This window comes from Notamacropus eugenii, chromosome 2 (assembly GCF_028372415.1).
Source record: "Notamacropus eugenii isolate mMacEug1 chromosome 2, mMacEug1.pri_v2, whole genome shotgun sequence".
In the NCBI taxonomy this organism is placed as follows: domain Eukaryota; kingdom Metazoa; phylum Chordata; class Mammalia; order Diprotodontia; family Macropodidae; genus Notamacropus; species Notamacropus eugenii.
The window spans coordinates 345,452,467-345,477,421 of record NC_092873.1 but is presented as its reverse complement, the minus strand read 5'-3'; the positions used below and the strand labels follow the sequence as shown (position 1 = coordinate 345,477,421).

The 24,955-nt window shown below is 40.7% G+C and overlaps 1 protein-coding gene and 1 long non-coding RNA gene across 4 annotated transcripts in view; one reads left to right on the top strand and one right to left on the bottom strand.

The window, feature by feature from the left end:
- LOC140528234 (uncharacterized) lies at nucleotides 1-23,731 on the bottom strand. Of its 3 annotated transcripts, none has more exons than XR_011975115.1 (5): nucleotides 23,596-23,731; nucleotides 20,983-22,948; nucleotides 16,055-16,179; nucleotides 12,293-12,376; nucleotides 1-10,971 (listed from the first exon to the last, which is right to left on the bottom strand). It is a non-coding gene; the product is annotated as an uncharacterized lncRNA (long non-coding RNA). The 3 variants fall into 3 exon arrangements; XR_011975114.1 differs by having other exon boundaries at nucleotides 22,547-22,948; XR_011975116.1 differs by having other exon boundaries at nucleotides 1-566; nucleotides 22,547-22,948.
- The window catches only part of MRC2 (mannose receptor C-type 2), a 97,643-nt gene continuing 95,742 nt past the window's right edge, over nucleotides 23,055-24,955 (top strand). Inside the window, exon 1 of the mRNA XM_072645883.1 lies at nucleotides 23,055-23,861. Within this exon, the coding sequence (XP_072501984.1) occupies nucleotides 23,705-23,861 (157 nt within the window). The 5' untranslated portion in view covers nucleotides 23,055-23,704. The remainder of the gene's footprint in view (nucleotides 23,862-24,955) is intronic.

Below are 24,955 nucleotides of genomic sequence, written 5' to 3'. Positions count from 1 at the left end.
TTCAAAGAGTAATTAATTTTAATATTATATAAACTATTTGCAGAGAAGAAGAAAAGATCTTACCAAACTCCTTGTAGAATACAAATATAATTTTGATAGCTAAACCAAAGACAGACAAAACAGAGAAATAAAACTATAGACCAGTTTTGCTAATGGATACTGATGCAAAAGTATTAAACAAAATATTAGCATGGCAACTACAATAAAATATTAAAAATAATACATTATGACCAGCTTGAATTTATATCAGAAATGCAGGGGAAACATACAACAGCAATAAAAATCTCATGATTAAATGAAGTGTTGTTCAGTCATTTTCAGTTTTGTCTGACTCTTTGTGATCCCATTTTGGGGTTTTCTTGGCAAAGATACTGGAGTGGTTTGCCATTTCCTTCTCCAGTTTATTTGACAGAGAAGGAAACTGAGGCAAACAGGGTGAAGTGACTCGCCCAGGATCACACAGCTAGTAAGTGTCTGAGGTCGGATTTGAACTCAGGAAGATGTCTTCTTAACTCCAGACCAGTATTCTAACCACTACCCCAACTAGCTCACCTTATTTCTTCTTGCTGTCATCAGAAGAGAAAGATCACATTCTAATTAGGGAGACAGCATGTCAATAGCTAGATACATTTGAGATACATACATAGTAAATGTAAGTTAATCTCAGATAGAAAGGCACAGCTGGAGGAAAAGACCACAATCAATTTACCTGTGCTCCTTAAGTGGGATAGGACAGAGTACACAGGGTCACAAGATTCAGAGAGGGAAACTTCTTACCTACCTTGGGTGGAAAGTGTCAGGACCCTGGGATGGGGAGAGAGGCAAAGGGCAGCTTAATGTGAAATGGGGTCTCCAGATGGCAACTTGAAGAAGTAGGTTCCTGAAGGCTATTCAGGATAGAATCCATCCTCAGCTTCCTCATTCCCTGGCCTTCCAAGTTTGGGAGCAAACAAGGTCATGGGCTGGGACGATTGGCTGTAACTCAGCCACTGCAGTGCTTCCAGGCAAGACTGGGAGAGGCCCCAGTTGGCCAGCAGGTTGCTTCTGCTTATTAGGCTGCTCTGTGTGCCTGTGTGTGTGTGTGTGTGTGTGTGTGTGTGTGTGTGTGTGTGTGTGTGTGTGTGTGTGTGTGTGTGAAAGAGACGCACAGAGAGACAGAGAGAGACAGAGACATAGAGAGAGGCACAGAGAGGGAGACAGAGATGAGGTGGGAGCCAGACACTGGTAAACTAGAGTTCTTGGAATAGAAACAATGTCCTGAGCCCTGTACCCTAGTTCTGATGAAGGAAGGGGGTGGTTAAGGTGAAGATATAAAGTTAAAATTACTGAAGTCAAAGGCATTTCTGAGCCTCTTGAGATAGATCATGCAATGGATAGAGACTTAAGTCCAAATTCAGCCTCTGATACTTTGTGTCACCCTGGGCAAATCAACCTGTATTTGCCTCTGTAAACTGGAGATTATTATATAACAACTTATTTGTTAATATATGCGTGCTATATTATAAATGTGTTAATATATGTGTTCTACATTATCAATTATATAACATATATAATAGTTATGAGGATTCAATGAGATATTTGTAAAACCCCAGGCACATAGTAGACATTGCAAATGCTCATCTCCTCCTCCTTTTCTCAGATGTCTTCATTTAGGATAGTCAGTGTGTATAGGTTAGGGATATACATGGAGGTTCAAGGTCCCCATCCTGTTGTTCCCCTTTTTCCTTGGTAACTGGCTCTGCATCACTGAAGATCATAGGATTATAGGTTTAGAACTGTAAGGGACTTCACAGATCATCTGTCCCAGGGGTTTATAACCTTTTCTGGTTGATGGATCCCTTGGGCAGTCTGGGGAAGCCTATGGAGTCTTTCTCAGAATCATGTTTTTAGATGTATTAAAATAAAACACATAGGATGACTAAGGAAACCAATTATATTCCCAAACATCATAAATTTTTTAAATATATAAGTTCCTATAATATGGAAAGATGTTTTATACAATTTCACATGTACAACCTATATCAGATTCCTTATTGTCTCTGGGAGAGTTTGAAACTCAAAAAAAAAAAATGATAAAACTTGTTTTTACCTGTAATTGGAGGAAAAATAAAATATTATTTAAAAAATTTTTTAAAATACTACTTTATAAATTTTTATAGGCAGGTGACTTTTAAATTTTTCAGAGAAGAAAACTGAGGTCCAAGGTCATAGAAATAGGTTGCAAACTTGGACTTGAACCCAGGCCCTCTGCTCCCAAATGTAAGGCCCTTTCTACTAGGCCATTCTGAACCATGCTTTTCTCCTTCCTTCAACCCTTTTTTGTGGTTGCTCCATTGCTTCAGTTGTGTCTGACTCTTCATGACCCCATTTGGGAGTCAAATACTGTAGTGGTTTGCCATTTTTTCTCTAGTTCATTTTCCAGATGAGAAAATTGAGGCAAACAGGGTTAAGTGACTTGCCCAGGGTCACACTGCTAGTAAGTATCTGAGGCCAGATTTGAATTCAGTTTTTCCTGACTCCAAGTCCAGCACTCTATGCTCTGTGCCATCTAGCTACCCCTGGCACATAGTAGGTACTTAATAATACTTACTGATTGATTGATTGATCATGTCTCTGGTCACTCCCTACTCTCTGACCATCCTCTCTTTGGAATGCTGCAGCCCTGGGCCCCCTGTAGTCCTGATTGGTAATTGCTTTGACTTGTTCCACTATTTCAAGCAGACCCTACTCCCAATTCACATTACTCCATACTCCCCCGTATTCTTCTTGACTCACAATCAGTGACCATGCTTTGAACCAGACCTTTTCATCTCCCAGACCAAAGATATGCTCCTTCTCCCCACTCCATCCTCCTACTCTCCTTTCAGCTCAAATCAGATCAAATCAGCTTTTACTGTTGCTTTTGCCAAAGAGTATATCAGTCTATTCCCATTTACCATCCCTAAAACTTTCTGAACTAAAGTACTGCTACCTGGTTACTACTCTTCAATTCCCACCTTCTACGTGCCTTTGGATTCCCTCATGATGCCCAGGAATCTCATCATCCAGCAAGAGCACATCAGTCCTGGAACTCAACTCTCATCAGCACCATCTATATATTCCTGGGGTCTCCTGATTAGAGGGTAGATGGATTTAAATAGGGTGCCTAGATCCATCCTCACTTCATTTCCCACCCAGCAGCAAGCCTTTAGATTTCTCCATCATGGTACCTCCCTCCATCATTTTCAGCTTTCTTTTATGCATTGTCTTTCCCCCACTCAATTATAAACCTAAGAACAAGGACTATTGTTTTTTTCTCATTTGTATTTCCAGAACTTAAAACAGTACCTGGTACATAGTAAGTATTTGTCATTGCTGTTCAGTCATGTCTGCCTCTTTGTGACCCCATTTGAGGTTTTCTTGTCAGAGATACTGGAGGGGTTTGCCATTTCCTTCTCCAGTTCACTTAACAGATGAAGAAACTTGAGGCAAACAGCATGAAGTGACTTGCCCAGGGTCACTCAGCTAGTAAGTGTCTGAGACCAGATTTGAACACAGTAAGATGAGTCTTCTTGACTCCACCCTGGCGCTCTATCCACTGCAGGGCTACCTAGCAGCCCCATAGAAGGTATTTAATAAATGTTTATTGACTGACCCACTCTTCTATAAGTGTTGTCTTCCTCTATGAGAAGGTAAGCTCTTTGAAGGCAGAGACTGTCTTTGCTTTTGTATTTGTATCACCAGTGTCTTACACAGTGCTGGGCATTTGATAAATAAATATTTTTTTCACTTATTCATTCATTCACTCTGAAGGGGTCTCTATCTGTAGCAGGACCAGTACCAGTCAGGGATTCTGTTCTCTTAGCTAACCTAACCCACCTCCAGCACCTCATACTTTTCATTTTCTTTAATGTCTCTTCAATTTCCCTATATTAGTGTGTTACAAACCTGAGGAGGTTGTTGAGCCTTGGAGGAAGAGATGAGAAAAAAGAAGGATGATGGGAAGAAAGGCTAGGAAGAGAAAGAGAAAAGGAGAGAAAAGAGATAGAGAAGAAATGAGCTTATACACTGGGAGCTGGGGGAATGGGAGAAGATGTTTCCCAGGTTCATTGAAAACCCAGGTGCCATAAGTAGCCTACACTTCCTATTGCTAGGCAGAAGCAAAGGGATGAGATTAGGTATAGGTAAACTGGTTACATGGAATAATTTACAGGTAAATTATTTGACAAAAAAATGTAATATTAAGACAACTAAAGGTAAGATGAGTAGTGGTACTTAATACTGAGTCATATATGGCATTAATCAGACAGTACTGGGAAGGTGACTGTGATGCTGTCGATTAACAAAAGACAGTTAGATGCCAAACCTCTTCTAATCTGCAGGTTCCTGCAGATCTGTGGGCACTTAGAACCCTGGAGAAAAGGAAGAGGAATGGGGAGAAAAAAGGCAGATTCATAGAAACCAGGAGATAGAAATTCAAAGAAAGTGACCATCTGTAAAAGAAAAAATTGCTGGGTAATAAAAATTTGGTGAGACTTGGAGAGAGAGAGAGAGACAGAGGTGGAGCCAAGATGACAAAGTAGAAAGACACATGTACTCTAACGTTTCCCCTACAGCCCACAAAATACCTGTAAAAAATGACTCAACAAATTCTAGAGAAAGAGAGAGACAGAGAGACATTGAGAAGAAAGGAGAGTAGAAGAGGGAAAGAGGAGGGGAGAGGAAAAAGTGTGGAGGAGGGTGGAAGAAGTGAGGAGAGATTAATGGTGATGAACATGTAGATGGATGTCAATCCATTTCTTTCGATTTAATTCAACAAAATCTATTAACAACGACTGAAGGCAGACCATTGTTCTAAGCGCTGAGGGAGATATAAAGTTTAGATAATCAACCAACAAGTATTTATTAAGTGGCCTACTATGTGCCACACACTGGGGATACAAAAACAAAACCAAGCAGAAACCAGTTCTTACCCTCAAGGAACTTATACTCTGTCTGGAAAAAACAATATGCATACATATAAATACATGTAAATATTTATATACACACGACTATATATGTACATATATTCATATAGATGTTTTAAGCTACAGTGAGTCTCATTCTCTGTCTGTCCAAGTAGACATTTATTCTAGATTATATATACACTAATTCATGCTTCCAACACTGACCCAACTTGCTATTAAAAAAAATTTTTAAAGGTAGCTAAACACCTCAGTATTACCAGGGCAAGATTAACGTTTTTGATGAGATGAATAATGTCTGTTTTTAAACCATAAGTTTTATTGATATATCTTGTTCCCTTCTTTTAACCCCTCTCAGAAAGCCATTCCTTAGAATATAGATTTTTTTTGAAAGAGTAAAGAGAAAGCTTCTACAAGAATCAAAAAAGTTCAGTGTTATATGTGATGTTCAAAACTCATGGTCCCCAACTCTGCAAAGAAGTTGGAAGTGGGAGTAGGAGATATCTTCTCATAACTCTTCTTTCAGAGCAAAGCTTGGTCTTTATAATCTACAGCATTTAGGTTTGATAGTTTTTTTTTATTACTGTGGTTGTCTGCTTTCTATCACTGTAGTCATTGTGTACACTGTTTTCCTGTTTCTACATATTTAACTCTATATCTATTTATGTTGTCTTCCCATGTTTCTCTGTGTTCATTATGTTCATCATTTCTTACAGCACTATAATACTGCATTATGTTCACATACTACAACTTGTTCAGACATTCCACAATCTATGGGCATCTAATTATCAGTTTCCAGTTCTGTGTTACCACAGCAAAAACTATTTCCTTTTTACTTAGGGAAATACAAAACATTAATCACATTTAAATTAAGACAGGCACCCCTAAATGTATTCATTAAGGTCAGTAAATTCTGATGAGTGTGTTTCAATTCTGTATTGTGGCCAGGAAGGGGAGAAAAAGGTGGAGCAGAGGAAAAGGGAAAACTAGAAACAAAGAAGAGAGGAAGAGAGGATAAGAGTGTGGAGAGCCTGGGGAAAATATCAGATGGTTTTTGAGTTGTAAGAGGCTAAATGGAGGAGTTGAACTGGGGATGTGTCCTCTACATATCTATTGAAATCCAAGTTAGAGGATACATTCCTTGTCTGTCCGACACTGATTTCTTTAGAAGACTCCCCTTTTTCCTTATGATCAGAATTGTTTTTTAGTTTCTTCATAATTTCATTCTTAAAATTCAGCCCTCCTTGGTTGTCTTCCAACTATGTAGAATTTTAGACCATGAGATACTATCTTGCTTCTTTTTTTAAAAAAGAATTTATTTTGAAAGGGATCCAAGATGGCAGAGTTGAAGAAAGAAGTAGCGTGAGCTCCCACCTCATACCCCATCCCACAAACCCTTCCAAACAGATCTAGAAAACTCAATAGACCAAGATAAAATTCACAGTGAGTCTTTTTTCTTTTCAGTCCAGGTTAACAGAGGAACTCAGACAGAGTTCCTCTCTGTTGAGGACTGTCGACACAGGGAACAGGGTCTGGCTAGGAGTTTCTAGTGCATTCTAGTGCAGGGAGACTCTGTACATCAAGGGAAGAAGAAGTTCCAGATCTAGCACAGAGGGACCTAAATTTGTATGGGATGCAAGGAACAGCACTGTCACTCACTTCACAAGTTTAGGTCATAGATCTAGAATGTACAAAGGAGGGAGCTTGCACCCAAGGCATGATGTTCCAGATAAGGAATAGTTGCCAGCCATAGGCTATGTACTCTTCAAGGAACAAGTTCAGAAGCAAATGGAGTAGACTGTGGCCCAAAGAGGAGTTTGGAGTCTTATTTCCAGCTTCTAGCCCAGTATGATGCCTATAGTAAAATAACCAGGGAAGGAATCTCAGACCAAAGGGGAACCTGCTGTTCTGCCAAACTGAAACACCAGAGCTTTCTAACTGGTTAATAGCAGCTGTCAAGCAGCAGTCTATTGGAACTCCAAATACTATGACCCCACAGGTCTGTTGCTCAGACCCAGGTCAGGAATTTGCAGAATTGAGAACAGGGGGACAGTAATCAAATTTTGCCCTAGATCAGACCACTGTAGGAGCACTTGCAGGTCCACAGTTTGAGCTGCCCTAAAATCCTTGAATAATACAAAAATCAATACCTCCAAAAAGCAACAACAGGGTCAGGTCAGACTTTCTCTGCAGAATTGAGGTAAGCCCAGTCATAATATAAAGTCAGAAATCCAAAAATAGACTGGAATAATACACAAAAGAATGCTATTATAGTAACATAAAATGCTATTATAATAACAAGGACATTCAAGACACAAACCCAGAAAAGAATTACTCTAAAACATGTACAATCAAAGCCTTAAAGAAAACCACAGCTTGGGCACAACCTCAACTAGAAGTCTTCAGAAGATATGAATCAAGAGTTAAAAAAAAAAGTTTTTGTAAATGAAATGAAAGTGCTTGAGGAAAAAAATTGGAAAAGAGATGAGAGTTATTAAAGAAAGAATTGAAAAGAGAATTAACAGTTTGGCACAGGAGGCACAAAACCTTGCCCAACCAATAAACTCCATAAAAATCAGAGTAGATCAAATAGAAGCCATTGGTTCCACAAGACAACAAGAAAACTAAGTTAAAAGATTTTTTTAAAAAATAGAAAATGTAAGGTATCTCAGCAAAATCAACTGAGTTGGAAAACAGATCAAGAAAATGTAAGAATCATTGGACTACCTGAAAGCTATAACTAAAAAGAAAGAACAAGCCTAGACAACATATTTCAAGATATTTTGAAAGAAAATTGCCCAGATTTCTTAGGACTAGAAGGCAAAGTTGCAAAAGAAAGAATCCACTGGTCACTTCCTGAAAGGAAAGACAAAATGAAAACTCCTGGGAACATTATAGCTAAAATCCAGAGCTTCCAGGTCAGAGAAAAAATACTGCAAAAGCCAGAAAGAAAAATTAAACTACTAAGGAGCCATAGTCTGGATCACATGAGTTTAACCAGTCACTACAATGATAAAGGTGCCGAGGGCTTGGAATATGCTATTCCAGAAGACAAAGGCTTACAGCTAAGAACACTCAGAAAAGCTCAGTATAATCTTAAAGGGGAAAAGATAGATCTTTAATCAAACAGAGGACTTTTAACATTCCTGATAAAAAAAAAAAAACCAGAGCTGTATTCAAACACAAAAGTTAAGAGAAATATAAAAAAGTAAACAAATGAACAATTGTGAGGAACTAAACAAGGATAAACTGCTTACGTTATAATATGAGGAGATTGTCCATGCGTACTCTGGGATTCATATAATCATCCGAGGTCATAGAGGAAACCTACTTATATAGAAGGCCTGAGAGGGGTTCTGTTATGTCTTGATGATCTTAAAAGAATAGTGGAAAGAGAGGGAAATAGAAATATACTGGAGGGAGGGGAAGGGAAAAGTAGGTCAGGGAAAATTCTCCTGCATAATTAGGATGTGCAAGTAGAAGTCCATACAAACAAGGAGGACAGTTGACATTTAAACTTCACTCTCATCTGAACTGGTACACACACACACACATGCACACACACACGCACACGCACACACACATACAATTGGGTATAGAAATACACTTCAATCAATAGGGAAATGAGAAAGAAAGGAGAGAAGGAAAAAGTGGGAATTAAAGAGAGGGTAGATTAAGGCAGGGATTGTTGCTAAGCAAGACAAATTCTAAGGATATATGAAAAATAACTTTCTGATGTAGAGAAGAATGGGATTCTGAGGGAGTGTTCATCAGCTGGGGCACAGTTGAACAACTTACGATATATAAATATGATAGAATACTATTGTACTATGTACTATTTTAACACTATGGAATTGATCTATATCGATTAGAAATGCACATGAAAGAACCCTAAGTGTCTTAGTTAACAAATTCAGTATGTCTGTAGTGTGGTGAAAAAGATATGTAGTCATAGGCTGCATTATTAGAACGATGGTGTTTACAGAATGTTGGAACTCTAGGGAGCTTAGAGATCATTTTACAGATGAGCAAACAGAGGCCCAGAGAAGAATGGCTTGTTTCATGTCACACATCTAATGACTGGTAGGGTCAGAGCTCCTACCTAGCTCTTCTCATTATTCCAAGTTTGGCTTTCTTTTTTCTACATAAAACTCAGAACCCCATTGTATAGCTATTGTCCTACTTTTCTTCTTCCCTTCTCCTTTACATGTCTTGAAAAAAAAAATTCTGTCTGATGCCTCCACTTCTTTGCCCCATTCCTTACCCCTACATTCTAGTTTCTGCTTTAAGTACTATACTGAAACTGCTCTCTTAAAAATCACTAGTGATATCATAATTGGTAAATCTAATGGCCTTTCTTTAGTCATCATCATCATCATCATCATCCTTGACTTCTCTGCGATTTTTTAGACTGTTGCCCAACCCTTCCTACTAGACACCTCCTTCTACTTGAAATAGCACATTTGCCTCATTCTTTTTCTACCTCTCTAATTTCTCCCTTAGTATTTCACAAGGGAGGAATCTTTTCTTTATCTAAATTCTTATGGTTCTTTTTTTAAAGAGAATCTTTTAATACACAAAACATCCCACTAATCACACACATTGATCTGGCCCCTTACAACTAGATAAAATGGTTTTCCAGAAAAGGACAAATTTTCTTCAAAGGACACTCTTCATTATCTACCACAGGATTCATTGTACAGTAGACATTAAACAAATACTTCCAGAATGAATTATAAGCAGCTCTGGATAGACTACATTTAATGTGTGATCAGTTCTGAGTTGCACATTGGTGGGGGGGGGGGAATTTTTAAACTTGAGTACTTTTAGAAGGATGTGGTTGGGATGACAAGAAATCAGAAATCCTTATCAAATGAGTATTTGAAGGAATTAAAGATGTTTGAACCTGGAGAAGAGAAAACACTAGGGAATATGGTAACTATCTTTGAATATTTGAAGGGCTGTCATATAGAAAATGGTATTGTACTATAAGAATTAATGAAGGGGATAGTTTAAGAGAAACCTGAGAAGACTGGTATGAACCAATGCAGAGTAAAGTAAGGAGAACCAGAACAATTTATATAATGACAATAATGTTATAAAGATCAGCATAATGAACAACCATAATTCCAGAGAACTAATGATTACTCATTCTATTATGCTACTCACTCCCTGATAGAGAGGTGAAAGACTTAGAGTGTAGAATGAGACATATATATGTATATGTGTGTATGTGTATTACATAATATATATATATTGCCACATCATCAGTGCCTATGCTCTGATGAAGTCAAAGAAAAATTTTATGAAGACCTAGAGACCATTATCATCAATGTACCAAAAGAGGACAAGCTTATAATTCTGGGAGACTTTAATGCTAGAGTAGGTTCAGACTACCAGATTTGGCAGGGAGTCCTAGGGAGGAATGGAGTTGGACACAGCAACAGCAATGGTCATTTACTGCTGAAGACTTGCACATTGCATGGCCTTCTCATCACCAACATTGTTTTCTGCTTACCCAAATGCAATAAAACTTCCTGGATGTACTCTCACAGCAAACATTGGCATCTAATAGACTATGTGATTGTAAGGAGAAGAGACAGACAAGATGTGAGAGTGGCAAAGGCAATGTGTGGTGCAGAGTGCTGGACTGATCATAGACTTATCCTTTTCAAGCTAAATATTTGCATTCATCAAAAGTGCCGCCTCCAAGACAAAATGACTACCAGAAGAATTAATGTCAACAAATCAGAGCTCTTCTCTGAGCATGAACAGTTTTTTGCAGACTTGGAAGGAAAGTTGAGCCAACACACAGTTGGCAACAGTGGAGCAGAAAAGGAGAGGGCAGCTTTCAGAGACTTGGTATACAGCACTGCATTTGCTCATCTGGATCAGAACACTTGCAAACACCAAGACTGGTTTGATGAAAATGATGGGGAAATTCAGAAGCTGCCAAATGAAAAACAAGAACTCCAAAGGATTTACCAGCAGGATAGTTCATCCACCTCTAAGAAGGCAGCATTTAATTCTGTCAAAAGCAAAGTACAAGCAAAACTTAGAAAGATGCATGATTCCTGGCTCAGTAAAAGGCAGATGAAATTCAGTTTCATGCTGATAGTAGCAATCCAAAGCACTTTTATGATTCCCTGAAAGCTATTTATGGACCAAAAACCTAAGGTACATCACAACTCCTCAGTGCTGATGGAGCCACATTGCTTAGTGATAAGGACATGATCCTAGAGAGATGGGCTGAACACTTCCATAGTGTTCTCAACAGACCATCATCAATCAATGCTGAGGCCATTGACTGTTTACCTCAGGTTGAAGTCAATCCCTCCTTAGCTGAACTTCCAAATGAAGAAGAGATTTTGAGGGCCATAAGGCTCCTTTCATGTTGCAAAGCACCAGGTGCTGATCCTATTCTACCTGAGATTTACAAGGTAGGGGAACCATTGCTCATACAAAAGCTGACTGAAATTTTCCAGGTTATATGGCAAGAGGAGGTTATCCCCCAGAAGTTCAAGGATGCCTCCATTGTCCATCTCTATAAAGGTAAAGGGAATAGATTGTCCTGCGACAATCACGGGGGGGGGGGGAGAGGGCAGTGTCTCTCTCTGAGTCATTGCTGGCAAGATTCTTGCTAGAATCCTCCTTAATAGACTGATCCTTCACTTGGAAGATAGTCATCTACCTGGGAGTCAGTGTGGTTTCAGAAAGGGCCAAGGAACAGTTGATGTGGTGTTTACTACCCGATAACTCCAGGAGTAAAACAGAGGTCTGTACAAAACATTTGCAGATCTGACCAAGGCCTTTGATACTGTTAGTTCTGAGGGCTTATGGAAAATTATGTCAAAATTTAGTTGCCTGGAGAAGTTCATCAGCACTGTACATCAGTTTAATGAGGGCATGCTCACCTGGGTTCTGGATAACGGACAATGCTCTCGTACCTTCCCAGTCACCAATGGAGTGAAACAGGGCTGTGTGCTTGCTCCCATGCTTTTTCAACTATGTTGACAAATGCTTTCAATGAGGATGAACATGGCATCAAGAACAACTACCATACTGATGGTAAGTTCTTCAATTTGAAAAGGCTGATTGCCAAGGCCAAAGTGGAGGGAGTGTTGGTGCATGATTTTCTGTTTGCAGATGACTGTGCACTCAATGCAGCCTCTGAAGCTGATATGCAACAAAGTATGGATCAGTTGTCTGTTGCCTGTGCTCATTTTGGCCTAATAATTAACACCAAGAAAATACAGGTGCTCCATCAGCCACCACCACACCATCCACATGTGGAAGCATCGGTTACAACAAATGAAGAAGTTTTGAATGCTGTGGATAAATTCACTTACCTTGGTAGTGTACTTTCCAGGGACGTACACAATGACAATGAGGTTGACACACGCATTGCCAGAGTTAGCTCAGTGTTTGGGAGGCTTCGAAGAAAAGTTAGAGAGAGAAGAGGTATTAGACTGACTACCAAACTGAAGGTCTACAGAGCCATTGTGCTGACCTCATTGTTATATGCTTGCGAAACATGGGCAGTCTACCAGCACCATGCCAGGAAACTGAATCGCTTCCATTTGAACTATCTTAGGAAAATTCTAAAGATCACATGGCAGGATAAGGTACCAGACAGTGAGGTCCTTGCTTTATCTGAACTGCCAAGTATTCAAACTATGCTTCAGAGAGCGCAACTTTGATGTGCTGGCCATGTTGTTCTAATGCAAAATGTATGCTTGCCAAAAAGACTATTTTCTGGAGAACTTGTATGGGGCAGGCGATCACATGGTGGTTAGAAGAAACAATACAAGGACACTCTCTAGGTCTCTCTCAACAACTTTGGATTTGACTGTGCAACATGGGAGACAGTGGCATAGGACCACTCAGTATGGCATGCCCACATCAGAAAGGGTACTGCACTCTATGACAAAGCAGAATTGAGAAAGCACAAAGTAAACGCAGGACATGCAAATTTGAGATATCCACCCCAAATATTCACATGGACTCTCTGTGCCCAACCTGTGGTAGAGCATTCTGAGCTCATATTGGTCTGATCAGCCACAATTGGACACACTGAAATTTCACTTTATCATGGTGATGTCATTTTCCATAGTTCTTTCTCTGGATGTGGAAGGTGTTTTGCCTTGAGTCCACTGGAAATTTTCTGTGTCCATGCATTTCAATGAAGTACTGAGTCTACCAGAAAAATTCCTTGCACACTGTGGTTGTTGCTGTGTACAAAGTTCTCCTGGTTCTGCTCCTTTCACTCGGCATCAGTTCATATACATCTTTCCAGGCTTCTCTGAAGTCTTCCTGTTCATCGTTTCTCATAGCACAATAGTATTCCATTACATTCATATACCACAACTTGTTCAGCCATTCCCCAGTTGATGGGCATCCCCTTGATTTCCAGTTTTTGGCCACCACAAAGAGAGTTGTTGTAAATATTTTTGTACATGTGGGGCCCTATCCCATTTCTATGTTCTCTTTGGGATAGAGTCCCAGTAGTGATATTGCTGAGTCAAAGGGTATGCACATTTTTGTAGCCCTTTGGGCATAGTTCCAAAAGTTAGGTACATTCTTATACGTAACTCTTGATGTTGCATCAAACATTATAATCGTATACTAAGCTTGGATATAATCATTTCTCAGACCACCAATTTCCCTTGGCTAGTTGTACTTCATATATTAAATTTAATAGAATCTCTCTTAGTATGAAACACAAGGAGATGGACCTCAGCATCCAAAGTGGTTACATACTTTTTTTCAAATTCACCATTCAAAGGACAGTTTAGAAATATTTTTTCCCATACCTCCATCATACAAATTTGAAATGAATTTGGGATTTTCCTTGTGTAGTCATTATGATGACCCTTTCAGAATCATCTCCATCACCATCTGAATGTGTTACCATTTTTGCTGGCATATAATTGGTCAAAATAGTTTCCAATAAAATTTATTTATTTTCTCTTGTGGGTTCTTTTTCATTTTTGCTATTGGCAAATTGATTTTCATTTCTTATTATTCATCATCTATGGTAACTTTCAGCATAATAGTCTATTTGTTTATCTCTTTTAACATCTATTTTTACTGTTGCTTTGAATTAGGTCATGATCACTGCCCTTGTTTTTCTTTTGCTAATTTTCCTGAAGCATAATAAATTCTGCTCCAACACCTCATTTTAAGTATTTGTGAATCTTTATGTTTCAATGTATTCTTAGATAATGCTTTCTCATCCTCTCTGCTACTCTCCTCCACTTTATGAGTAAATTCATCCTCTTTACATGCATAGTCATGACTGGTAATTGTATGTTTTTTTCCATCATATCTTCTTATACCTAATTCTCTTATTCCTTCCTCACCACCTTTACATAGAAGAAATGGTGAAAGAAAGGGAATGTGGTCAACTGAGAAATCTATAAGGTGGTCTAGTCCCTTTCCTCTCTTCTTTGTTTCTTTGCCTATTTCCTGCACTTTATTTCTCTCCCTTTGATTCTTCTGTATGATACATCCTCTGAATTTGAAAGTTGTTTTACTTTTTACTATTTCTTTGCTGATTCTACCTTCCTTCTTAAATACACTAGCCTTCCCAATCACTGCATGGTACTGTCATCATCATTTAGCCCCTTCTATTCCTCAAGTGCACTTATCCTTCTCGGTTTCTCTTGTCTCCTATCTTGGCATTAAAAAGATTGTGCAAAGCTCTGGTCTTTTAAAAGTGCACTGTGCTGTTAAAGGTCCATTTTTGTTGCCCTATAGAACACTGTGCAGTTTTTCAGGGTAAGTTATTCATGATCATAAGCCTTTACCTTTTCCTTTTGGAATTGTTCATCTATCTTTGATAGTAGATACAAGTTGAGGTATATGATTGTAATGGAATACTACTGTGCTATGAGAAATAATGAGCTCAATGGTCTTAGAAAAATGTGGAAAGACTTGCATAAAATAATGAAGAGAAAAATGAACAGAAACAAGAGAATACTCTACACAGTAACAGCAATATTGTTTTAAGAATGACATTGAATAAGTCATTTTGACTATTATAAATATCCAATTAACTATAAAGGACATATGAAGAAAGATGTTGTCTGAATACAGAGAAAGAACTGATAAATACAGATTTGTATCGAATAATTTTATGTCTGTATATGTACGTATATGTGTGTAGATATATATGTATGTATGTATATTTATGTCTGATGGTAGCTACCTCTAGAATGAGAGGGGGGGGAAAGAAAGGAAGGGGAAAAAAGAAAAAGAGAAATTTACATAACCTTATTATATTTTTAAAAGAAATAGAAAATTATACATAATAAATTTATAGTTTCATGTGTAATCATGTTTTTTATTATACTATGTTATGGAAATGCTGTATTTATTCCATAAATTAAAAAAAAATAAATAAATGTGGTAGTAGATACTATATATTTTCTTTAATGTTTTCAGTCTTTTGACTTTGTTCAAATATTTCTTATCTCATAAAAATTAAGATCTGTTTGTTCCATTATGTTTTTTGAGGTAAGTCCCTTTTCTAAGAAATTTATTTTCTTTACGACTTTTTTCCCCTGAGGGGATCTAATTTAATTTATAATCCACTTTTTATATTTTGCTTTATTTCTTCTCAATACTCTCATAATTCTTGTGGACAAGCCATTCTTGGAGTCTCTGTTTGTATTTCCTGAAGAAGAGCTGTAGAAGAGAGTTATTCTTTTTTTTCTTGGATTTACCACATGGGTGTCTCTTAACCCACAGTATTTCTTCATTGTGTTTTATGTTTTTTTCTGTTTATCTGAGAGGAGACCAGATGTGAGAGATTCTGTGGAGGAAGAAATGGTAAGATTTGACAATTGAAAGCATGTGTGGAGTGAGGAAGAGAGAGAAATGAAGGTAACACTAAAGTTATGGAATTTGGGAGAATGGTAGAGCCCTTAAAGGAAATAGAGAAATTCAGGGATGGGGTGGGTTTTAGGGAAAATAAAATGAGCTCTGTTTTGACTACATTGAAGTTGAGATGTTTACTCATCATTTTGAAATATTCCAAAGGTGCCTGGGATATAGGACTGGAGGTCAAGTTTGCATCACCTCTCCATACCGCTCCCCACATCATTTACCTTCTTTCCTCCTATTAATGGCCACATCCAAAAATGACTCATTGAGCATCTTGAATCTCTCACTTCCTTTCAAGAGTTTGGTAGCATTCTTCAACCTTGGTCCTCTGCAATCTGTGCCAGTCAAGCTGTCAAGTCAACAAGCAGTTATTAAATTCTTATTATGTGCATGACATGGTGCTAAGCACTGGAAATACAAATAAAAGCAAAAAGAGCGATAGTGTCTGTCCAAAAGGGACTTTCATCCTAATAGGGGAAGACAAGACATAAAAGGAGGTGGAGAATGGGACCTGTAAGGGAGCTTGGCGGAGAAAGAATTCCAAAGAATCAGGAGCAGGACCCAGATGGAAATAAAGGAATAAACCTGTCTGTGCCTGGTGCTTCTTAAAATGGAGGTTCTGGGACTAACATTGAAAACCCTTATAACCCTTTTTGAGGGACCCTAGAAACAAGTCATTCTTAAGCTATATGTAATTTCCCTTGAATTTCCAGGATGAGGCATAAAAAGCTGGAGACTCTTCTTTGAGTCAGGCTCCCGTAGACCATGAACTGGCCATATATGAGATGAGAAATAGGGTCCCTTTGTGGAAGTGGGCCATATATTCTCTCTGAGCCATGATCACAGCTCTCTAATACGTTCCCCTCAGCACGGTATCGGACAACAAGCATTTATTAAGTACATATTGGACTGAGATAACTAGATGAGATAGTGGAGAGAGTACGGGGCTTAGAGTCAGGAAGACTCATCTTTGTGAGTTCAGATCTAATGCTCTGGGAAGTGACTTCCGCTGTTTGTCTCAGTTCCTCATCTGTAAAATGAGCTGAAGAAGGAAATGGCAAACCACTCCAGTCCCATTGCCAAGCAAATCCCCAATATGGTCACAGGGAGTCAAACATGACTGAAACAACTGAACAACAGACGTCTTAGACATTGATCTGGGGATACAGATAAAGGCAGAGATATGTAAGTAAATAGTTACAATATAAATAAATGGATACATATATGATACAAAGAACATGGAAGGTAACAGAGGGGGAGGACTCCTCCAAGCTGCTGGGATCAGGAAAGGCTTTCATGTACAAAGTAGTGTTTAAAATGAGTCTTGAAAAAAGCCAAGGATTCTAAGAGGTAGGGAGGAGGAGGAAGGGCATTTAAGGCATGGGAGATAGCACACGAGAAGACATATTGATGGGAAATCAAGTATTATATGCAGCAACTAGGACAATTTGGATGGGACATAGAGTGCATGGAGGGTAGAAAGGTATATGAAGACTGGAACTGTAAGAAATGAACCAGGTTGTGAAGAGCTTTAAATGCCTAACAAAATGCTTTATATTTGACCCTGGAGGTACTGGCATGACATTGGAGTCTAATGAGTGCATGCAGAAAGGTGTGGTGGGGAATAGGGGTTGGGAAGGGGGCAAGACAGGTCAGACCTGTGCTCAATTAGGTGATTATGTGGAGAAGAAATTGGAGTGGGGAGAAATGAGGTAGGAAGACCGATTAAAAGGCTCTGGCAATAGTCTAGGTGAAAATTAATGAAGCCCTGAACAAGGATTAAAACAGAGGAAAAGACACACATATGAAGCATGTTATCAAGGTGAATATGACCAAGACTTGACAACTGATTGTGGTATGAGGAAGGAGGGGAGAATGACAGTGAGGTTGCTAATTGGCATGACTGAGAGGATAGAGGTGCCCTTAATAGTAACAGAAAGTTTGGAGGAGGAGTAGGTTTGGGGGAAAAGATGAATAGCTCTATTTTGGATATGTTGAATTTGAGATGCCTATAGAGAAACCAGTTGGAAATATCCATTAGGTAATTGGGTAATACAAGACCAGAGCTCAGGGGAAAAACAAGCCACATACATGAAACATACACACATATACTTATATATGCACACACATACAAATTTGAATATATGTATATGTGTATGTGTATGTCTGTATCTATCACACACGTGTGTATATCTGCGCAAAGATGATAAGCCATACTGTATCTTCTCTCTTTTCAGCTTCCAACTCCTTCCCTCCCCTTAGTCCCCTATACTTCCCCCTAGCCCTCTGGAACTAGAGTCAACTTTACACCTCAGGGCCATTACAAAGGAAAGACTGAAGGGCAGAGATGAGCTTTTCAATATTTCCAGAGTTCTATCTCCCAACCAATTAAATGAGGGACTGGAGAAGAGAGAGACCGGAAGCAGGAAGACCAATTAGGAAGATATCACAGTAATCTAGGTAAGAGGTGAGCAGGAGCTTGAACTGAAATGGCATCATGGACTAGAAGCAGTAAGAAGATATCTGAGCATGCTCTGAAGTGAGGATTGGGGATGGCAGGGAAGGGCCTCTCTATATGAATTCCCAGTGGGATGCTACACTCAAACAACATCTATTTGTTTCCCTGCTCCCCTAAAGCTCTTGTTCTAAATTACATCTTCCTTTTATAGCCAAGCCCCAAAAGAATCATGTATTCTTACTGCTTCCATTTCCTTGCCACCTATCCACCATTCCACTTCTACAAAATGACTTCCAGTCCCATCACTTTTGCTGGAACTGTGCTCTAATAAATTAATAACAGCTGACATTTTTGTACCTTTAAGGTTTACAATGTGCTTTACAGATATAATCTTACTTTATCCTCATAATAACCTGGGAGATTCAATTATTACCCTTATTTTACAGATAAGGAAACTGAGGCTGAAGGAAATTGCATGATTTGCTCAGGGTCTCACAACTAGCCAGTGTATGAGGTTGGATTTGAACTCAGGTCTTCCTGACTAACTCCAATGCTTTATCAACTGGCTGCCTTTAGTTACTCAGAAATTATCCTTTAACCACTAAATCCAATAACTTTCTCAGTCTTTTTGTTCCTTGATTCTCTACAGTTTTTGACACCGTTGACCACCTCCCCATCTCCCCCAACCTCCAACAATCTTCTTTACTGGCTTTTCTGACCCAAATCACTCCTGATTCTTTCTACTGGTCTGACTGCTTCTTCCCATTTTCCTTTGTTATTGCCTTCCCCAAGGTTCTGTCCTGGATCTGTTTCTCTTTTCTCTCTCCGTTAGTGACTTTATTAATACATATAAGGTTCAATGATCATCTCTATATAGATGATTCCCAAATCCATGTATCTAGTCCTGAACTTGCCTGAATTTTAGCTCCACTTTACCAGCTGCCTGCTGGACACCTCTACCTGGATGGCCAGTCATTACCATGAACTCAGCATATCCAAAATAGAACTCAGGATTTTTTCCCCTAAACTCAATTTCCTTTCTGCTATGGAGGGCACTACCATCTTCTCAATCACCTAATTTCATAACCTTGGAGTAATACATTCCTCTTCCCTCTTCCTCTACATTAAGACTAATGACTAATTTTTGTCACTTCTCCCTGTACAGCATCTCTTGTACCCATCCCTTCTCTACTCATAGACATAATTCTAGTTCAAGCTCCCACTCATCTCTTACCTAGATTATTGCAATATCTTCCTAACTGGTTTTCCTGCTTCCCATCTTTTTCCTCTCCAACCCCTGATCTACATATTTGTGAAAATCATATTCCTAAGGAACATCAGTCTTTTTACTCAAAAACCTGCGGTGCCATAAGGGTAAAATAGAAACACAGACTGATTGGAGCCACAATCTAGCTCCAACCTGCATTTCTAGCTTTATTACATATCACTCTCTTTCAAGTACTCAACATTCCAATCAAACGGGACCATTAGCTGTTTTCCAAACTTGAACTTGCATCTCCCACCTTTGTTAATTCACACAGGCTGTTCATACCTCATATGCATTTCCAGTTCACCTTTGACTCTCAGAATCCACATCTTTCTCAAACTTGGTTCCTCTGTGAAGCCTTTCCCTGATCTATGAAATCATTACTGTTCTCTCCTCCCTCAAATTTCTTTGTATTTACTTATCTATTTATATGCTGTATTTCCCCCATTTCATGAGATCAGGGACTGCTTCAGATCACCAGGAACCCAAACTGCAGAGCTATTTGGTAATTTGAGGGAAATAACTATTATTTGGTTTACATTTTAGCTTTCAGAGATTAAAATGGGAAGGTATATGGAAGTTTGCTCACCATGAGCTATAGCGGGGTGATTTCATTGACTAAGAAGTTGACTTCAAAGAAAATACTAAGCCCTAGAACATAAGATAACTGAGAAAACCCTGTTCTTTGTGGGATCAAAAAAGAATTTTCTACTGGAGATTCTTTTCTTTGTGGAAAGAGCCCTGGCTCCAAACTCAGAGGTTGTTGTTGAGTTTTTTCAGTTGTGTCCCACTTTTTGTGACTCTACTTGGGGTTTTCTTGGCAAAGATACCGGAATGGTTTGTCATTTCCTTCTCTAGCTCATTTTGCAGATGAAGAAACTGAGGCAAATAGGGTTAAATTACTTGCCCAGAGTCATACAGTTAGTCAGCATCTAAGGCCGAATTTGAACTTGTGAAACTGACTTCCTGACTCCAAGCCCAGTGCTCTGTCACTGTACCATCTCTGTCACTACAGTCACTACATGCATGACTGTAAGCCAGTCACATGACCTCTCTGGATCTCAGTTTCCTTACCTATAAAAGGAGAGAGTTGAGCTACACGTTATCTAAGCTCCTATTCAGCTTTTACTCTATCATTCAATGGTTAAGAGGTAAAAGAGTTCCTAGCCAAAACACTGAGGAATAACACAAGAGAACCTGAGAAGAAGGATTTTGCTTGCTCTAGGCCAGGATTTCTGACTTTTGATTTTAAAAATAACTGTTGTTTTTTTCTCTCTCTCCCTGTCCTCCCCATCATATTCCTATCCTTTTTCCTACACAGTGAGCCATTCCCTATAACAAAGAGCACAAAATAATCTAGCTTTTTCCTAAAAAAACTGTAACAAGAAAAAGCCTACAAATGTTAAGCTAAAAGAACAAGGCATTACCCATTCTTCCCTTGAGGAAGAGCTGGCCAAAGGTTTTGGTTGAGTCAGAAGCTAGAGGTGGTAGAACAGCTTCTAACACAACAGTCTTCTGTGGAGTAACATCTGGCAGAGACCACAGCAGCTCAGTATCCACCACAGACCATGAAACCAGCAGGAAAAAGGTCCCACAAGATCTGGGCCATGACATCACTAGGAGACATCAGGGACCATCAGTGAAGCACCAGGGAGAGGATTTCCCCCTCTGTTATATCTGATTCTTCAAGACCCATTTGGGTTTTTCTTGGCAAAGATACTGGAGTGCTTTGCCATTTCCTTCTTCAGATCATTTTATAGATTAGGAAACTGAGGCAAATAGGGTGAAGTGACTTGCACAGGGTCACACAACTAGTAAGTATCTTAGGCTGGATTTGGAGTTAGGTCCTCCTGACTCCAGGGCTAGCATTCTATCCACTGCACCACCTAACCACTCTACTCCTCTATATATGTGCCTTGGCTACGTGTCCCTTACATATAAGTCCCTCCACATGTATCCACTTTTCCTCTTGATATGTGCATTTGTTGTGAGTGGTCCTCCAGCTTTATAAGGGGAATATTTTGTTGCTTCTTTTCTCATTCTGTCTGTTTTTCACTTAAAGTGTTTTTACCTTAACTTATTTGTGTCTTCTTGCTGACCATTAAAAGTAAACACATTGGTAGGATTTTGTGAGCTATGGTTTTGTGGGGGGATATGGACAGCTAAGCTACCTTAAATGGGGGCAGCCATTCTGGAGAGGTAGGTTGTGCCCTTTGAGTTGGAAGAGGTGTTGCATGCCACTCACTGTGTCCACTGTCTGGGTTTTGCATGAGTTGGAGTCCTAAGAAACTCCTTGTTTCTCTTTTAATAAAACTTTCCAAGTGTTCTTGTAAATATTACTCATATTTGTGACCAGAGTGCGTTCACCTGACCCAGGAAGGACCTGGGTATGAATATGGATGGAGGTGGAGGTTCTAAGAGTCTAGTAAGTACTCTGCAGTGAACACCTATAGGGGAGGCCACCCCCCAGGTTTCATCATTTTTTGGAGCCAGCTGCTTGCAAGGAGATGTTAGTAGCAGCCTAAGGGTGTCTGCTGCAGAGTTTTCCAGGTTTCTGGTTAGGAGAGGGACTCAATAGAAATCGATATCCCTGAGGGATATGGGAACACATTTGTGCCATCTTGGACCCAGTTTGTATAATAAGAGTTACAAAAATATCAAATCAAGACACAAATGGCCAACTGAAAAGGAGGGAAAAAAAGCCCAGTTTAGGGTCCCCTACTTTTTCTGCCTTCATGCTCAACAGGGGACAGGCACGGTGGCAGATCTGGAGTCAGGAAGACTTATCTACCTGAGTTCAAATGCTTCAGGCATTAGCTGTGTGACCCAGGATAAGTCACTTAACTCTGTTTGCCTCAGTTTCCTCATGGGTAAAACGAGCTAGAGAAGGAATGGCAAACCATTCCAGGATCTTTGCCAAGAAAACCCCAAAAGGGGTCATGAAGAGTCAGCCAGGATTGTAAAACAATTACACAACAAAAGATCCAACACCTTGGTCAGATCACTGGAGGAGAACCGTTAATGCCCCCTCGCCTTTTCCGCATTCCAAGAGATGGGGCGGTGGGCGGGCTAGAAGAGTGAATGAAGTCCACCTTGGAGAAAGAGATCTGGGGAGACGATTCCCGAGGACGTAGCAAGGAGGCTGGCTGTCCACGTGGGAATGGAGGAGTGAGCAAAGGCGGTTTTGGACACGACCAGCACCCGCGGTTCCCGGGAAGTCGTGCCTTTAGACTGCGCTTGACCGGGTCGCGTCAGTCCCAGTTTCCCTGCCGTCTGGGCCTCACTGCCCCGTCACCATCACCCGGTGAAGTGTGCACAAAGTTTTGCAGCCGTTTTCCCCGCCAGCGCCAGCCCAGCCGTCCGTGACGCAGTGTCTGGGGCTCCAGGCCCGGACTGCGAAGGAAGGAGGGAAGAGGGGGGAGAGGGAGGGAGGAAGGGAAGGGGGGAGAGAGGGAGAGAGGGAGAGAAGGAGGGAGAGAGGGAGAGAGGGAGAGAGAGAGAGAGAGAGAGAGGGAGGGAGGGAGAGAGAGAGAGAGAGAGAGAGGAGGGGGGAAAGGGGGGGAAGGCGGGAGAAAGAGGAGAGAGGCAGAGGGAGCTCATTGTCACCTCTCTACACACCCCTTCCCTGCTCTCCAGTGCCTAACACGCATACACCCCCATTGCGCTCTTCTCCCTTTCTACTTTTCACCATCACCCATACTTCTCCCTCGCCTCCTCCTCTTTCTCTGGCCCACTCCCTTCATCTCGCACTCTCTCCCTCTTTCCATCGGTTGCATTCTCCTCCTCTCCTCCTCTCTTCCACTTTCTCGATCTCTCTTTTCTTTGCTCCCCCTCCCACTTCCCCCTCGTTTCTTTGCTACCCCTCAAACCCTCCTCCCTGGATCCTCCCCTCCTCCTCCAACCCCTCCCAGCCTCCCTATCCCTCCTCTCCCCTTAATTCTCCTCCCTTCCCTTTCAATCCCCTCCCCTCCCTTCTCCTTCCCTTCCCTGGGAGGCATCACTCCGTCCTGGCCCGGGGAAGGACGCAAAGCATCTCCTACCCAGCTCCGGGGCCCTCAGTTCACGCTTTTCCAGCTCCTCGCCCTCAGTGCATCCATCCATCCCTTTCTTGTCTCAGTGCCCGGAACCTCGGCGGAGTCAACCCCCGGAATGTGGCTCCCCTGGCTGGCTCCTGCTCCCTGGCGTCACCTGCTGCGCTGTGCCCTGTTTCTCGGGAGTGTGGTGTTCAGCCCCTCGGGCTCCTGGATTAGCCCCGCGGGGGCAGCCACAGTCGCCACCCCTGCTGTGCCCACCGTCGCCCCCACCGGTAAGGCGCTGCCAGCCAGCATCGGGGGACTGCTGACTGCTCCTCCGGGATCTGGGAAAGGAGTTGGAGAAGGGTCGATGAAGAAAGAAAGGGTTTCTTTTTTTTTTAATCCCCTCTCATTCTTTAGCAGAGGTGCGTGCGTTAGGGGGTGAGGTGGGAGTGTTGAAACAAAATTGTCTCCATTTCTCGAGAGGAAGGAGGAGGAGGTAAGAAAGAGGAGATAAGTGAGGAAAGGAGGGAGAGAGAGAGAGAGAGAGAGAGAGAGAGAGAGAGAGAGAGAGAGAGAGAGAGAGAGAGAGAGAGAGAGAGAGAGAGAGAGAGAGGATGCAGAGGAGATTTGAGTGAAACCAGATGTGGTGGGTCGACTGGTGGAAGTAGGGGGAGGGGAAGGAAGGGGTCTGTACCAGACTAGGAAAAAGTTTGGAGAACTCCTTGAGAAAAGTTCTCCCAGCTTCCTGTCTAATCGGTCTTAAAGACCACCACCAAAGCCAGCTTTCCTTGAAGTTCCAGTGGTCTCTCTTCAAAAATTCTTCCAGTTGTAAAAGATCAAAGGAATCCAGAAATGTCCCCAGTGCAACTTTCTGACCCAAACTTTGCCTCAGGAGGAAGGATTTCTTCTCTTTCCTCACATCTTTGGTGTGTTTGTTGCTTCCTTTTCCTCATTTGTCTTTGAAGGGCAGAGTGTAGAACGTGGCATTCCCATTTCTGGAGTGGATAGCCTATCAGGGCTGTTTTGGACCACGAAGAATCAAAGTCAGATTTGGGGGGTGGGGGTTGGCAAATGGTATTTGTCCCCTCAGTCTGGAAATATTTTGGACTAATTCTAGATAGCACTGATCTTTCAGGAGAAACAAGGTATAGGGTAAGGATTAGGGGCCCTACCCTAAGAAAATTCAAAAGTTGGCTTTTGGTAGTCAAAGTGAAAAAGACAATGCTATGCCCACTGGTCACTCCCAAGTTATCAGTGTGATAAAAACAAGACTCTTTCATCAGTCAGAATGGCAGGAGGCTTAGATATTACTTCTCAGAATGAGGGGGTGGCCCCGAATGTGAGTTTAACTAGGGAGTGGACTTGACATGCAGACATCACCACT